Source organism: Syngnathoides biaculeatus, chromosome 13 (genome assembly GCF_019802595.1).
Source record: "Syngnathoides biaculeatus isolate LvHL_M chromosome 13, ASM1980259v1, whole genome shotgun sequence".
Lineage (NCBI taxonomy): Eukaryota > Metazoa > Chordata > Actinopteri > Syngnathiformes > Syngnathidae > Syngnathoides > Syngnathoides biaculeatus.
In genome coordinates this window covers 25536848-25554180 of record NC_084652.1, presented here as the reverse complement: position 1 = coordinate 25554180, position 17333 = coordinate 25536848, and the positions used below count along the sequence as shown (strand labels likewise).

Below are 17333 nucleotides of genomic sequence, written 5' to 3'. Positions count from 1 at the left end.
TGTTCAATTACCCTTTTGCAGCTGTATTACACAAATAAATCGTTAGAAAAAATCACACATTGTGATTTCTGGATTTTCCTTTTCAGATTATCTCTCTCACAGTGGACATGCACCTACGATGAAAATTTCAGAACCCTCCATGATTTCTTAGTGGGAGAACTTTCAAAATAGCATGGTGTTCAAATACTTATTTTCTTCAATGTATGAGCGAACGAATTCGCTAACGGATAGGTCGTGGTGCTGACTACGCCCGCCCCCAGCACTGTTAATCTGCAAGACGTAGGTAGAAATTCAGTGGCTTCGTCGGCAGAAGAAGAGGAATGCACAGACCCTAAAACTGTGTGTAGGGACTTTGACTATATGGACCATGACAGGAAAAGCTCAGGAGTTAGTTGACATGATGATTAGGAGAAAGGTTGATATATTGTGCATCCAAGAGAGCAACTGGAAAGGGAGTAAGGCTAGAAGTTTAGGAGCAGGGTTTAAATTATTTTACCATGGAGTCGATGGGAAGAGAAATGGAGTAGGAGTTATTTTAAAGGAAGAGCTGGAAGAAAAGACCATTTCTTTTTTATGTAATATTTGTCAGGGGCTTGGCCAGGCCACTGCCCTGGTGCAGCTCCACACCTGCACCGTATTGACACTAATTAGCCTAGGTATATTAGCCTTGAGTTTGTCACTCTCATTTGCCAGTTCATCGTGCTTGAGACTGCATTATTCTGCGTGAGTATATAAGCCTCTTGTTGTGTTTTCGCCTCGTTGTCACGACCAGCGTTCCTGTGCCCTCTTGTTTTTTGCCTAGTTGTAATCAGACCTCGTTTTCATGTTTTTGGACATTGCCTGTTGCCACTTGTTTTTGTGCCTCCGCCTTTTTTTGGACTGCTTATCTGTGTATGACCTCTGCCTTGAATAAAACCACCGTCAACATCATGTCCCTGTCTCGGAGTCCTGCATTTGGCTCCTACTCATGTTGTATGCCTGTGACAGAATAAACTGGCCAGAAAGGGACCCAGCAGGCAAAACGCGGCATGACAGGTCACGCCGCCGCTCAGCCTCACAGCGCACTTAGCCTGTTGACGAAGCGTTCCCTATTCAAGTGGGCTCTTTTTGTCTCCTCTTACCTTGCCATCTGCACCACCCATGTGTTATGATTATCCCCCATGCCCAACCTGTTCACCACCACGTTTTGCAAGACTCAGATTTTTCAGATTTTGAGGAGGATCTAAACATATATGACCGCCTGCCTGATTTTGACTCGAATACTGTTTTTTTTTTCACTCCCTATTTTCAGTCCCAGTCAATTTGTTTCACTTGCCCCTGTGTGCCTAAGCCCAACTCTTCTTCCTCTGACCGTTTCTGGGGCACCCGTTTGGCCATCTATCTGGGGACCCCGCATGGTGGACAGAGGAGGCGCCCAAGTAGAGTGTAGGTTTATGCCTCCCACTACACTCCGCTCGTGCCACACCAAGCAAAATCCACCAGTCAGTCAACTCATTCTACATCACCCACGTTTCCCAATTCACCTTCACAAGTCCCTGTGCACTCTGCCACCCTTGTATCCATGCCTGCCAAGCCTGGTCTGCAGCAGGCTGAAGAGGTACCCACTGACCCTCAGCCGCCTCTTGCTCCTGTTGCGGCGGCGCCTGACGCCCAGCCGCCTCTTGTTCTTGTCGCTGCGGTACCTGTCACCCAGCCGCCTCTTGCTCCTGTCGTGGCAGAGCTTTACGCCCAGCTGTCTCTTGCTCTTGTTGATGCGGCGCCATTTTTCATTCTGTTCAGTGCCTTTCTAACTTCACCCTTACTAATCCTTGCCACTTCCTGGTCATTCATGCTTGCCTGTTTTACTCTACCGTCTCTCCCATTCTCTTCATTCATTAACTTCTCGAAGTAATCTTTCCATCTACTTAGCACACTACTGGCACCAGTCAACATATTTCTATCGCTGTCCTTAATCACTTTTACTTGCTTTGCATCCTTCCCATCGCTATCCCACTGTCTGGCCAACCTGTAGAGATCCTTTCGTATCCAACCTGGTGTACATGTCGTCATATGCGTTCGCCACCTTTACCTTTGCCCTACGTCGCATCGCAATGTTTTCCTTCCACCTCTCCTCAGTCCTCTCCATGTCCCACTTCTTCTTCACTAATCTCTTTCCTTGAATGACTTCCTGTATTTTGGGGTTTCACCACCAAGTCTCCTTCTCCCCTTTCCTACCAGAAGGCACCCCAAGTACTCTTTTGCCTGCCTCTCTGAGTACCTTGGCAGTAGTATTCCAGTCTTCCGGGAGCTCGTTCTGTCCAACTAGAGCCTGTCTCACCTCTTTCAGAAAGGCCACACGACATTCTGCCTTCCTCAACTTCCACCACCTGACTCTCTCCTCAACCTTTGTCTTCTTAAAGGTCAAGTGTCATCCCTATAAATATTCTAAAATTGATATTGATAAATGTGAGCGGAGAGCGTGTAATCCATGCGCAAAGTTGCAGAAGTGTCATTCTACGACATCCAAATGGTCGCCATATTGGCTGCACCCCCTGTCCATAACGTCACCCAGACATTCAGCAATGAAAACACGCGGTGGACCATGGACTATGGGAGACGAACACGGCCCTTCTGACACGGAAGCTCTTTTCGAAAAGGAGAGCACCACACAACCGAGTTAAGTTACCGGGGCAATATTACACTATTGTTTCGAGCCATATTCAGATGATATGCGATCATGGCCAAACCGCCTCCCTGTCCGATCCATTTCCGCGAGGTGACTTATCACGGAGCCAAGCCGTGCTGCTTTAAGGGGTTGTTCATAGCCTCCGCAGTACCAGATGAACAACACCGTCGAGCTGGGGCGCTTTACTGCATTGTCGTCGCACGCGGTTGAGTGCTGCATTGACTGTAGTGTTGTTCAGAGCCACCGCCGTCGGCGAGCCCAACGCGCAGCCTTTGCTGGCGAAGCAACGCAGCAGCCCGACGCCATCCGACGCAGACATCGACACATTTAACGCTCCTGTCATATGTACGCGGATCTTTTTTTACGTTATGAGAGAGCAATTACGTGGTCCGCCTCAAACTATTATTTTTTATTAGCTGTATACACACCTACCTGTCATTTGGAACCCACAAAGCTCTCGTCCTCTGCACCCATGCAATCCATTTTTCACGACGAACCGGGTCCCTTGCAAATTTATGAATGGTAAATCCATCTTCCCGAGTGTTCAGGCAATGTCCAGCAATGCAAAGAGCCGGCATTTTGGCTAACATGAAGGAACAACAAGCTACCTTCTAATAGAAAAAAAACTAATAGAAACAAACGAGTCCACTTGAGGGCAATCCTATCCTGTACGTCACTTCCTGCTTCTTTTCAAAAACAAATCCCTCGAGACGATTTTCATTACGGGAGTTACAAAAAGCTGTTTACGTCAAAATCATGTTTTGTGGTGAAAAAACACATGGGTCGATGTCGGCTGCCATTTTTTCATTATTAACATACTAAAAATCATGCATTTCATGACCGTGGCGCTTTACTCTTGGTTGAGATTGTGAGTGTGCCTGTTTGTCTCTATATGCCCTGCAATTGGCTGGCAACCAGTTCAGGGTGTACCCCGCCTCCTGCCCGTTGACAGTTGGGATAGGCTCCTGAACTGCCTGCAACCCTGGCCTGGCCACAGCCAAGAGGGGTGTGGACTGGCCACTGCTCTGGGCGGTGCTACCTCTGACACCTGTTACCTGTCAGAGCTGTTTTCCATTTGGATTCTAATTAGACCATGTATTTAAGATTGAAGTTTTGTCACTGGCATTTTCCAGTTCATTGCCTTGTTTTAGTGAGTTGCATTAATTTCCTGTGGGACTCTCCGCTTCTCTAAGTAAGTTAGAGAAACCTTAGTCACAGTGATTCTGTGCCATTTTGTTTGATCATGTCCTGTTAAGCTGGTTAGTTTGCCCTCATCTGACCTTGCTATATGTCTTTTGGATCCTGCCTAGTCTACCGTTTTTGTGCCTCTGCCTTGTTTTGGACTGCTTTTTGGTATCGACCAGTTTCCTGAATAAAACCACATTGAACATTATGTCTCTGTCTGGAAGTCCTGCATTTGGGTCCGCCTGCACTGTTGGTTCGTGACAATAAAATTAAATACCAACAGGCAAGTTAGAATTCTGGTGGTGGCCCTGGACTCAGACCTGAATTTTAATTCTCACATTAGTAGTAAGGCCAGCCTAATATCACCTGAAAAACATATCAAGGATTAGGGGACTGATGTCTCAGCAAGATTTACAAAAACATGTTTTATTCATCTATAAAATATGTCTTAGGTTGGAAAGAATTTTTGAGCTCTGTTCAAAATTGTCATTAATGCAGTGCTATACTTTTACGAAATTGTGGAAATTTTGAATCCGTTTCATACTTTGCTTTTAGCGTACGTGCTGATCAAGGGGTGGAAAATGTGGAACTTGCACGTCTCATGTCTAGCTTGAGATCTACCACGAACCGGGACGGGATCCAGGAACGCTCTTCCAGGCCGTATCCCTCCCAGTCCACCAAGTACTGGAACTCCCTTCCTCTACGGCGGGACGACAGGAGCCGACGCACCAAGTACACCGGGCCTCCATCGACCATGCGGGGGGGTGGGGGGGGCAGAAAGGGCTTGGCCAGAGGGACTAACGGAGAAGGACGAGCTGGCCTGAGCAGGCTCACGTGGAACGTGGGATGGACTCATAGACCTGGGAAGCTTCAATGAGACAGCAACCGGATCAATCACTTTGGTGATGGGGAAAGGCCCCACCAACCTGGGAGCTAGCTCGTGGGACTCCGTCCGAAGTGGAAGGTTCCTTGTGGACAATCAGACGCGTTGTCCCACCCTGTATGTCGGTGCACTCCTCCTCTTGCGATCTGCTGTGGCCTTGTAGGTGCTACCCGTTCGCAACAGCATCTTTTTGGCTAGCTCCTAGGTCCGCTTGTAGCATCTCACAACCGCCAACGCAGTTGTGACCGGGGACTCTGTGCCTACGGATGGGAAGAGAGAAGGGGGGTATCCATGGACAACGTGGAAAGGATCCATACCTGTTGATATGGAGGGCAGCTAATTGTGGGCATATTCCACACATCCAAGGTGTTGGCTCCAGGTGCTGTGGTCCCGTGAAGCCAAGCAGCGTAGACCAGTCTCCATATCCTGGTTGATCCTCTCAGTCTGACCATTGGATTCTGGGTGTTGGCCCGAAGTTAGACTTGCCTTCGCCCCGATAAGGGAGCAGAACTCCTTCCAGAAGCGCAATACGAATTGTGCCCCCTATCCGAAACCACGTCGGTCGGTAATGCGTCATAGCGGACGACCCCATCAAGAAGGAGTTCAGCAGTACGTTTGGCACAGGGAATTTTCGGTAGTGGTATAAAATGGACCATCGTTGAAAATTGGTCAACCACCGAGAGGACGGCAGTGTTACCCTGAGAGCATGGCAGGCCCATCACAGGCAGAGGACAGGCAGAGGACGTAGCTCAACCATCGGTCGCAGGCGGGAACTCTTGCTGGCCATGCACACCGGATGGGCATTGACGTACTCCTGGACGTCCCACCCGAGGTTTGGCCACCAAAACTGCTATCTATCACCGAACGGGTCTTAGCCATGTCGGGATGGCAAACAGTCCTATTAGTGTGAGCCCAGTCTATGACAGTCCCCCTCAGTCAGGGTACAAGCAACAGTCGATCGCCGGGACATTCAGCCGACCTGGGAGAGTCTTTCAGAGTGTCCCTTATCCGGGTCTCGATCTCCCATGTGGAGCCCGAGACAAAGCAAGACTCAGGGAGGATTGGAGCGTGCTCGGCCTCGGCTCGTTCACCCTCGTGGATCCGGGATAACGCATCTTGCGTCTTGCCGTTCTTTGAACCTGGAAAAAACGACAATGTAAAGCAAAACCGGGTTAAGAATAGAGCCCACCTGGCCTGATGGGCATTCAGCCTCCTGGCAGTCCTGAGATATTTGAGGTTTTTGTGATCGGTTAGCACCAAGATCGGCACCTGGGACCCCTCCAGCGAATGCCTCCACTCCTCCACTCCTCCACGGTCTTGATTGCGAGCAGCTCACAGTCCCCAACATCATAGTTCTGCCCCGCCAGAGTCAGCGTTTTGGACAAGAAGGTGCAAGGGTGTAGTCTCCCATCCCTCGCGCTCCTCTGGGAGAGCACCGCCCCATCCCCGAGTCCGACGCATCCTCCTGACCTGTGGATTCCCCTCTTCTGGAGCCCCGAAGCATGCCGCGCCTCACTCCGCGCCCCATGCTATGATTTGGCCGGCACATCAATCGATGTGTGGGTTGTGTCTCTTGAGCCAGGGCCTGCCCAAAAAAACGCCCCTGTTTCGGGAGTCAAAAATGTGAAAACTTATGCGTTCGGTATGTTTGTCCGGAAAAGTCACTCTCAGGGATTGCGTACGGTGCGTCACTCACACAAGAATTTTTTGTTGCGGAGTCGTTGCGTCTTCTCTGCGCCCAACGGGTCAACTATACGCGGATTAAGCAGGTTCGCGTCTGACCAGGAATCTATGAATCCAGTTGCCGTGCAGGTACGTCCACTTGTGCTTAGCGTAATCTGCAGCACAGACCAATTCGAGCCAGCCCCAGTGTAGTTGACACTCACCGGTGTGGATATCTTGAGAGTGGGATGCATTGGCCTGACAGGTCAATGGACCACTAGGTGACCCAGCATTCCGCAGTAGTAGCATCGACCTCGTCAGCGTCGTTGCCGCTCCTCAGCCAGGCCGTTGAGCCCCTCGATTCGCATAGGCTCTGTCTCAGGTGCTGGCACCTGTTGGAGCTGTGGTGTGAGAGCTCCTTGCTCCCCCCTATGTAATGAGTCAACCCTTCCTTGGATAGCTAGCCTCTGATCGATTCTGAGGGTCAAGGCAATGAGCGAGTCCAGGGTAGTGGGCAGTTCCACTGAGACGAGATGGTTCCGAATCCATGGTGGGAGTCCCTGAAGAAAGGCGTTGAGATGAGCCTCCTCATTCCACCGACTCTGCTGTTCGAACGCAGAATTTAATGGCATAGTCTTCTATGCAGCGTTGCCCCTGTTGAAGAGTGATCAATGAAGCCGCCGCCTTGCGTTCCGGGGAAGCTTACTGGAACACCTGCATCATCATCCAGAGGAAGGAGGGCCAGGTGCAGCAGGTGTCGGAATTGCGGCTCCATTCGGGAGTAGGCCAAGCCTCCGCCCTCCCCGTGAGGTGGGACATCACAAAGGCAATCCGTGAGCAGTCAGTAGGGAAGGCGGAAGCCTGTAGTTCGAAATGGAGATCACACTGGGCGAGGAAGGGCTGAACATTACCAGTGTCTCCGGAGAACCGCTTGGGCTGAGAGAGTGGTGTGCACACCGACCTGGCGGGAAGGCGGGCGTGGACGGGCCTGGAGTCGGAGCGGCGGTGGGCGTTGTCGGACTGACGTTGGTAGCGCTGGTCCTGGACATGCGCCACGGTTCCAAACGAGCGCATATTTTAAGTAGTCTCTGATTCGTTACCTGGACAGCAGCGTCCTGTTCGGCCAGGCGTCTGACCTGGATATGTAGGGTGCGATGGATCTCAGCTAAATCGGCTGGGTCTATGTCTTGGGCAGATTGTTGTGTCATAACAAGAACGCGGAGTTGGATCCAAATGCATGACTCGGGATATGTGGAGGCAGTTCGGGAAATATCTTTATTCAGTCCAGAGTCAGTTAACAAGGCAGGCAGTCCACGAGAGCAACAGTGATAATGACGTCAGGCTTACTGGGTAGGTCAGGAGACAGGCAGGGGTCGGTACACTGGGAGTCGAGATCAGAGTAGAGGATGTGCGGGAACGAGGCATCAATGGCAAAGATCTGGTCAAGCCAGACTGTCTGCTGGGTCCTATAAGTACTGGGGTTCATTATCGCAGGTGAGGCGCAGCTGTGCGCCTCCTAATCAATGCAGGTGTGTAGGGAACCTGCACCGCCACGGCTGGGACCGGCAGAGCCATGACAGACAGTCCACCGGAGCAGTGGTAACAGGGTCGTCAGGCATGAGAGGCAGGTCAGTGTGCAGGCATGGGTAGGTACACTGGAGATCAGGAACGTAATCACGAGAGTACGGGAACGAGGCATGAGGCAACAATTTGGTAAAGGCCAGACCGTACAAGGAGTCCTATTTGTATCTGCCGTAATTACGGGGAACGAGGCACAGGGGTGTGCCTCACTGATTGCTTCCGGTGTGTGCCGTGTTGCGGACCGGCAGGACCATGACAGTCTCCCCCCGTCAACAGCTGGCCCTAGACGGCCCAGGAGCCTCAGGATGGGAGGCGTGAAAGTCCCTGATGAGGTTGGGATCGACCACGAAACAGGATGGGATCCACGAACATTCTTTGGGACCATAACCCTCCGAGTCCACCAGATACTGGATACCCCTCCCCCAGCGGCGGGATGACAAGAGTAAACTAGGCCTCAATCAACCATGCAGGGGGGCGGAGGGGGATCGGCCAGTGGGACCAATGGGGATGGCTGAGCCAGTTTAAGCAGGCTCATGTGAAACGTCGGGTGGACACGCAATGTTCTGGGGAGCTTCAGAGAAAACTCAACCAGGTTGATCACCTTAGTCATGGGGAATGGGCCAATGGGCCTGGGAGCAGGCTTGCGGGACTCCATCCGCAGTGGGAGGCCTTTCGCGACAGTCAGACACGCTGGCCTACTTTATAGGTCGGTACCTTCCGCCTTTTGCGGTCCGCCGCGGCCTTGTAGGTGCATCCCATCTGCAGTAGCATCCTCCTGGCCAGCTCCCAGGTCCACTTGCAACGTCTTACTATGGCCAATGCAGATGGCACCGGGTGCTCACCACCTACAGACGGGAAGAGGGAAGGGGGGTAGTCATGGACAACATGGAAGGGGGCCATACCTGTCGATGCAGAGGGAAGAGAGTTGTGAGCGTACTCACCCAGCAGAGCTGCTGGTTCCAGGTGTTGTGGTTACGAGAGGCCAGGCATACATAAGTCCGGTCCCCAAGTCCTGGTTGACCCATTCGGTCTGGCCGTTGGACTCCGGATGTTGACCCGAGGTCAGACTTGCTGGGGCCCCAATAAGGGAGTAGAACTCCCTCCAGAATCAGGAGATAAATTGAGGGCCCCTATCCGACACCACGTCAGTGGGCAAGCCGTAACGGAAACCTTATCCAAGAGGAGCTCGGTGGTCTGTTTGGCGAAGGGAACCTTTGGCAACGGAATGAAGTGGACCATTTTTGAGAACCGGTCCACAACCAAGAGGATGGCACTGTGACCCTGTGAGCACGGGAGACCAGTCACAAAATCCAGGGATATATGGGACCTCGGGCGCTGGGGAATGAATAATGGACGTATCTCCCCAACAGGCCATTGACGAGAGGGTTTGTTGGCTGCACAAACCAGGCATGCATTGACAAATTCTTATATGTCGTTTCTGAGGTTCGGCCAACAAAAATGTTCCTCCACCACTGACTGGGTCTTGGCGATGCCCGGATGACACACCGTCCAATTCGTGTGGGCCCAGTCAATCACCCTGTCTGTTGGCGGGGCATCTGGCTGGGCTGGGAGAGTCCTTCAGTGCCTCCTTCACTTGGGTCTCCATCTCCCATGTGAAGATAGACACGAAACAGGACTCAACAACTCACGGTCTCCGACGTCGTTGTTGCGCTCTACCGGAGTCAACCTCTTGGAAAGGAAGGCACAGGGGTGTCGTCTCCCATCCCTGGCGCTCCTCTGGGGGAGGACCGCCCATATCCCTGAGCCCGATACGTCCACCTCAACGACGAACTGTCTCTCCGGGTCGGGCAGGATGAGGACCAGGACTGACGTAAAGCCGGCCTTGAGTTTGCTGAAGGCCGCCTGGCAGGCCGCGTTCCACTCAAAAGATTTGTGGGGAGAGGCATGTAAGGGGGCAGCAAGGAAGCTGAAGTTTCTGATGAACTCCCGATGAACCTTTGAACCTCCTTGCGGTTCGTGGGGGTGGGCCACTGAAGAACGGATTTGATTTTGCTGGATCTCCCCCTCCACTAGAATGAAACCCAGGAACATCACGGAAAGCCGGTGAAGTTCGCATTTCTCTGCTTTAACATCAAGCACAGCCCACATGTCAAATGTTCTTCCTCTGAGGAGCTGGCGACAAGCATGTCGTGCAAATAGACGAACACAAAGGGCAAGTCTCTGAGCATCGAATCCATTAACCGTTGGAAAGACTGGGCCGCATTTTGAGGCCAAATGGCATCCTCAGAAACTTGAACAGGCCAAACGGTGTGACTACAGCCGTCTTGGGAATGTCTGAGGGGTGCACCAGGTCGACCTTGGAGAACATGATTTTGCCTGCCAGGTGGGTCAAGAAGTCCTGAATGTGGGGGACAGGGTAATGGTCGGGTGTAGTGGCATCGTTAAGGTGGCGGTAGTCACCACACGGTCGCCACCCACCCTCTGGTCTAGGGAGGAACTGGAGTGGCGATGGGCTATCCGAGCGGCGGACGATGCCCAGGCGCTCCATGTTGGCAAACTCGGACTTAGCGAATGCTATGTTCTCGGGGTCGAGCCGTTGGACTCTAGTGTGAATTGGGGGGCTCTTGGTCTCGATTAGGTGCTCGACCCCATGTTTAGTTGCGGCAGAGGAGAAAGTGGGCCGTGCCAAGCCAGGGAACTCACCGAGGAGGAGCTGATACTTGGTGCCATCTGAGAGTGAACTGGAGAGACCACCATAAGTTGCCTCGTTGCGGACACAGGCAACCGAGGAGAAAGTCAGTGCGTCCACCAGATGGCCCTTCTTCATGTCCACCAGCAGCCCATGGGCAAAAAAAAAATCAGCGCCGAGGAGCGAGAACGAGACATCGGCAGTGACAAAGTCCCATGTAAACACAAGTCCACAGTCTTTATGCCATACGGGCGGATAGGGGACTCATTAGCAGACAGTAGAGGCGAGCCCTGAGTCCCGCTAGCGGCGTCATCTGCAGTGGCGGTCAGGACACTCCTCTGGGCGCCGGTGTCACAAAGGAATTTGCGCCCGGAAAGGGTGTCCATGACGAAGAGCAGCTGGTTCTTCACTCATGCTCACGACCACTACGGAGCGCGGGCTTTGGCGTTTACCCGCCGCGTCATAGTTGCAAGGGGAGCGGCACTTCTTCGCTTTCGCGCCAAAACGGGCGTGGAAGAAGCACAACCCTGCGCCAGCGCGGCCGTCGGTGGCAATGAGGCCCATGCTGGATGGCACCCCGGCGCCCGGGTGCGAGTCACAGCGTGCCGGAGCCAGCACCGCAGAGGAGAAACACTCGGTGGCCAGTAAGAAATGGTTGGCCTCCTCAGCCAGGGCAGGGGGCTCAGTGCTAGTAGTGTTAGCGAGCACTGTCTGAACATGCTGCAGCATTCATCTGAAAAAGAGTTCCATGAAAAGGAAATTGGGCTCCTCCGCGCCCAGCAGGTTTAGCATCATTTCCATGAGTTCAGAAGGTTTGCTGTCCCCCAGTCCATTAATAGCCAAAAGACGTCGGGCTCGCTCTGGCCGTGAAAGCGCGAAAACCTTGAGGAGGTGAGCCTGGAGCCCTGTTTATTTATCTTGGGCCGGGGGAGATGTGATGAAACTCACTGCTCTGTCCACCGTTGAGTTCCCGAGGGCTGAGACAGCATGGTAATAGCGCGCTGTATCATCTGAGATCCTGTGGAGGGCGAATTGAGCCTTCGTCTGCGCAAACCACGCTGCTTGCGGACGTCTCCCAAAACTCCGTCAATTTAAGGATGGCGGTTGCCATGTTTGGTTCAGTCCAGGAAACGCCGGAACTGATGTCGGGGTCACCAGTGTAGCGCCGAAGAAAAGGAGTCAGAGGCGGAGTTTTGAACACAGAAGCAAACCTCGTTTTAATGCAGACATCAACAGAGTGAACCCATTGCGGCGGGAACTCTCTAACACACTAACACTGGAAATGTAACCACCAATAACGTCCGTGCAGAACCTTGTAACCTAACTCGAGGTCCCGTAGGTGGATTATGTAAACCACCACAACATAATCAATACAGCAGCTAAGATGAATGGCTATGTGGTATACTTGTTACTTCTTCGAAAAGTATTTGGAGTTACTTCGTTCACCTCTGTATAAAGAAATCATTACGTTCATCATTCTTTTTTATGTCTTTTGTGTCACTTGATTTTGAGCAGGACTCCATTATGTTCCTGAATGTAGAACCTACACTGGGGATTTGTAGGGTACATTTTTACAGCTTACACCATATTGTTCCTAAATGTAGAACATACACTACAGATTTGTAGGCTACATTTTCACAGCTTTTTAAAAGCCCAAACCAGATTGCAGTCACACACAACAGCTCGGAAACAGAACAAAGTGTTGTACCCCAAAGTAATAAAAATGTAACACGGCATGATTGAAAAATGTGCACACACACAACAGCTCTTTTGCCGTTTGTCAAAAATGAACCATTTATACGAGTCGCATCTTTTGCATTTCACATAATCGACTGGATCATTATATTATATTGTGCAGTTAATCAAAACTTTTCAACACCTCACGCTTTGCTTTTGTAGCTTGTACAAAAAGTTGGAGTGCCGGAGCGCCTAGCTCCATTTTGCGAGCAGCAAGACAAAAGGGAAAAACAGACTGCAAGGCCGAAACCGGCCCGAGTGTGTGTGAAATGATTGACATTAAGCCCGAACCTGGGTTCGCGGTCCAAAGATCTTCAGCTCTAGGTTGTGAAATGACAGCTGTAGACCTTTGCGCAAATGTGAAGCTGAGAACCAGCGTTGCTCTCAAATATGTTCCTGGGGAAAATAACTATGTTTCATTGCCAAATTCTCGGTTTAACATCTTCCATGACCACCACAGAGATGCTAGTTGTCCTTCTATAAGATTCTATATGTCCGCCACGTCATGTGACTAAGAAAGTGCAAGTGTAGGCTGAGTGTTGGGTTCTGACATCCTTTGCTAATGTCTGTGACCTGAAGTAGCTTTTCCTTAACACTGAATTTTAGCCAGTTGAGTTTCAGACAGTGAATTGTAACGGGTTGAATTTCAGACACCGAATTGTACCCAGTTGAATCTCAGGAGCAGTTGCGTTTTAATTTTAAAGGTTACATTTTTTTATATGGTAAATTTGTTAAAATTGAAAATTTACACTGAAATACAGCTATTGAGAATGTAATCACTTTGAAATAACGATGTGAATTTTACAACAAAATTTTCAGTGGCATTTAATTCATTTTTAATTGGTGGCACATATTTACTTCCATACACTCCGGTTTCCTCCCACATCCCAAAAACATGTGTTAATTGGAGACTCCAACTTGTCTCTGGGTGTGATTGTGAGTGCGCTTGTTGTTTCTCTCCATGTGCCCTGCGATTGGCTGGCAACCATTTCCTGCCTCCTGCCCGAAGAAAGCTGGGATAGACTCCAGAACTGCTGCGACCCTAGTGAGGACAAGCGGCTCAAAAAAATTGATGGATGTATGGATGACTTAAAAGTACAACCACTGAAAGTGTACGACTTTTGACTTGACTCAGGACTTGAGGGTAAAGTCTTGAGACTTGTAAATGAATGACGTGTTGTATAAAGGTAATTTGCATATTTTGATCCACCTAAATTTGAAACACCATTATAAACCTAACACATTTTTGAGGGAGCTGGTTTCATGCCTAGAAAGAGTACCACAGATGCATTATTTGCCTTGAGGATGCTCGTGGAAAAGTACAGAGAAGGTCAGAAGGAGCTACATTATGTCTTTGTAGACCTAGAGAAAGCCTATGACAGAGTGCCAAGAGACGAACTGTGGTACTGCATGCACAAGTCTGGTGTGGCGGAGAAATATGTTAGAATAGTACAGGACATGTATGAGGGCAGCAGAACGGCGGTGTTGGTATGGCAGAAGAATTTAAGGTGGAGGTGGGACTGCATCAGGGATCCGCGCTAAGCCCCTTCCTGTTTGCGGTAGTAATACATAGACTGACAGATGAGGTTAGACATGAATCTCCTTGGACCATGATGTTCGCAGATATTGTGATCTGCAGTGAAAGCAGGAAGCAGGCGGAGGAACAATTAGAAAGATGGAGGCACGCACTGGAAAGGAGTGGAATGAAGATTAACAGAAGTAAAACAGAATATATGTGCGTGAATGAGAAAAGTAGAGGGGGAAGAGTGAGGCTACAGGGAGAAGAGATAGTGAGGGTGGATGACTTCAAATATTTAGGGTCAACAATACAGAGCAATGGAGAGTGTGGTCAGGAAGTGAAGAAACGGGTCCAAGCAGGTTGGAACAGCTGGCGAAAGGTGTCTGGTGTTCTATGCAACAGAAGAGTCTCCGCTAGGATTAAGGGAAAAGTTTATAAAACAGTGGTGAGGCTGGCCATGATGGACGGATTCGAGACGGTGGCACTGAAGAAAAAACAGGAAGCAGAACTGGAGGTAGCAGAAATAAAGATGGTGAGGTTCTTGCTTGGAGTGAATTGGTTGGATAGGATTAGAAACGAGCTCATTAGAGGGACAGCCAAAGTTGGATATTTTGGAGACAAGGTTAGTGAAAGCAGACTTAGATGGTTTGGACATGATCAGAGATGAGAGAGTGAATATATTGATAGAAGGGTGTTGAGGATGGAGCTGCCATGCAAAAGAGCAAGAGGAAGACCAAAGAAAAGGTTGATGGATGTTGTGAGGGAGGACATGAGGACAGTGGGTGTTAGAGAAGATGCACGAGATAGGCTGAGATGGAAAAAGATGACACGCTGTGACGACCCCTAATGGGACAAGCCAAAAAGAAAAGAAGCACCACCTAAATTTTAAATACCATTATAAAGCAAATACGTTTTTGATGCAGCTGGTATCAAGAACGGTACTACATGGGAAACATGACAAACACGACAAAAAACAAAAATAAAAAACGCTGGAGGGCTGTGCCCCTGCCAATGTAGTCAGCAAAAATACCTAGGAAAAATTAAGCAACACTTTTGCAAAAATATATAGCCACGAGCTGTAGACCAGTTAAAATTCCTAAAGACCAATAGCTGCAATATTTGTGTTCCTCAATCTGCAGAAATAGGAAAAATAACCTCGCCTTCCTGGGTTCATAGAGTTGCGGAAAAATAAGATCTAACATTAGCCTGAATAGTATAGAGGTACCTTGTATTATCTGTATTACAAAAACACTTATGATCTCGAGATGCACTAAATGCTTTTTACTGCTCAAAGTGACTCCAGTTTGTTTTGAATACTTTATGGGAATAATTGATGTGCTGAAGTTGAAGGAGGGATCGACCCCTGCTTCTTTTGAGAATGGTGTCGTCCGCAGCGCGCTCAGCGATTTGGCGCTTGACGAGCTCAAATCCACTGCAAGCATTGTAGCAGCTGCATTAACGTTGAATTGTTTTAAACTGTGTTGCTTTGGGGTGCCATAAATGTTTTATCATACGATCTTGATGGACAAACATGTCTGAAGACGAAAGCAAGGCTGTTGGTGAACTTTTTAAAGATGTTAAATTCTACGTGGTTGGGGACATTGACCCGAAGGTGAGGCTGTGTGGATGTTAGCTTCTCTTAGCCACAGTAATAGCATGCTAACCTCACAGCACCATCAATAGGTTTTGTTGAAAAGCTATCTCGCTGGCTAGCAGGCTGTCGGGCTACGTTTGAAATTGAGTATTTGTTGATGAGTGAACATTGAATATAACGGCAATACTGTGTCTCTTTATATCATAGTAGTATCGTGATCGTTCGGGTTAAGAACTTTGCTCTGAAAGTAACACATATCAGTCAGCTCTGGAGTGTACTGTCTCTTGAGTTTCACTTGCATGTATGCTTAGCTACTAAATAATCTCGTTTTTAGTGGTGTCTCGTTTTAAACGTTTCGTTGTTTTTTTTTTTTAATAAATACAGAATCAGTAATGATGATTTAATTGTGCTGAGCCATGATAAAGTACGTAAGTAGATAACTTTGACATGTTGAACACATTTCATCAACTTGTGACTGTCATCATTTTACTAGTCGATCGTTCACTGTGTTGGACTTCCTGCCAAATATCTTACCGGTGTCCACTTCATCATACTGCTAAACGAAATAATCCGCTATACAGTATACGGAACGCCACGACATAATCCGTGAAAACAGTTTTGCGTGACTATTGGTCAAATTACATCTTGTTTGTAGCCGGTATTGCTAAAATTTTGTTTTCTTTGTTTGGTGTATGCAGACGCAAGTTGAATACATGTATATTCTTTATGCATTAAAAAATATGATATATGTAAACATTGTATATTGTTATCGTTGGTGCGTCTGTGGGTACACTGTGTAGAAAAAAAAAACATTGTTGACGTTTAAAGTTCCAACAGGTGCTATGTCTGAGTCACATTTTGGTGGGTTTGCCAAATGCAGAAGTAGTTTGTGCATCAAGCTAAGGGTTTTATTCTTCTGAAATCTGTTGTGAGAAAATAATAAGATGGACAAATTACGTTTTAGTTCAAACTATGATGACATTAGAAACTCAAGTGGGCATGACTAAATCCTTGAATTGTGAATGGAATATTTTGTAAGAAACCATCATTACTGGAGACAAAATTGAATTATTGTTTGGCCTTTGTTGGAAATTAATACATTTACACTGCTGATATTTCAGGTGGTGCAGCTGTTGAAAGACGGAAAAGGCAAAGAAGTCTCCTACAATGCTTTGGCCACTCATATTATTGCAGAAGACGGGGATAACCCAGAGGTGGGGGAATCTCGTGAGGTGTTTGATCTGCCTGTGGTCAAGGTAAGAAATTGACCTTAGAAAGGCTATCTTGCACATTGGAGTGGATACACAATGTTCATTGTTGCAAAGCCATTATTTTTGGTTAACCAATATATGTTTTTAAACTGTCAACTCCCCCCAAAATATACAGTGCCTTCTAAAAGTATTCGGCCCCTTTGAACTTTTCCACCTTTCACCATATTTCAGGCTTCAAACATAAAGATATAAAATTTTCTTTTTTTTTGTCAAGAATCAACGACAAGTGGGACCCAATCATGACGTGGAATGAAATTTATTGGATATTTTATACTATTTTTTTTTTTTTTAACAAATAAAAAACTGAAAAGTGCATCGTGCAATATTACTCAGCCCCTTTACTTTCAGTGCAGCAAACTCACTCCAGAAATTAGGTGAGGATCTCTGAATGATCCGATGTTGACTGATAATGATAAATAGAATCCACCTGTGTGTAATCAAGCCTCCATATAAATGCAGTGGAAGAAGGTGCTCTGGTCAGATGAAACCAAAATCAAAAATTTTGGCCACGATGCAAAACGATATGTGGCAAAAGGTTGAAATGTACAAGGGGCCGAATACTTTCACAAGGCACTGTATCTCCATC

The 17333-nt window shown here is 48.6% G+C and overlaps 1 protein-coding gene across 5 annotated transcripts in view; it reads left to right on the top strand.

The window, feature by feature from the left end:
- Positions 1 to 15261: 15261 nt before the first annotated feature.
- Positions 15262 to 17333, top strand: part of paxip1 (PAX interacting (with transcription-activation domain) protein 1) — a 104891-nt gene continuing 102819 nt past the window's right edge. For 3 of the 5 annotated variants that reach the window (XR_009797656.1, XM_061838702.1, XM_061838706.1), the window contains exons 1-2: positions 15263 to 15494; positions 16598 to 16732. Coding sequence is in view for 4 of the 5 variants with exons in the window: in XM_061838702.1 (XP_061694686.1) it covers positions 15414 to 15494; positions 16598 to 16732 (216 nt within the window). In the remaining variant the exon portion in view is untranslated. Of the gene's footprint in view, positions 15495 to 16597; positions 16733 to 17333 lie in introns of all 5 variants that reach the window. The other 2 variants (XM_061838703.1, XM_061838705.1) reach the window with 2 other exon arrangements.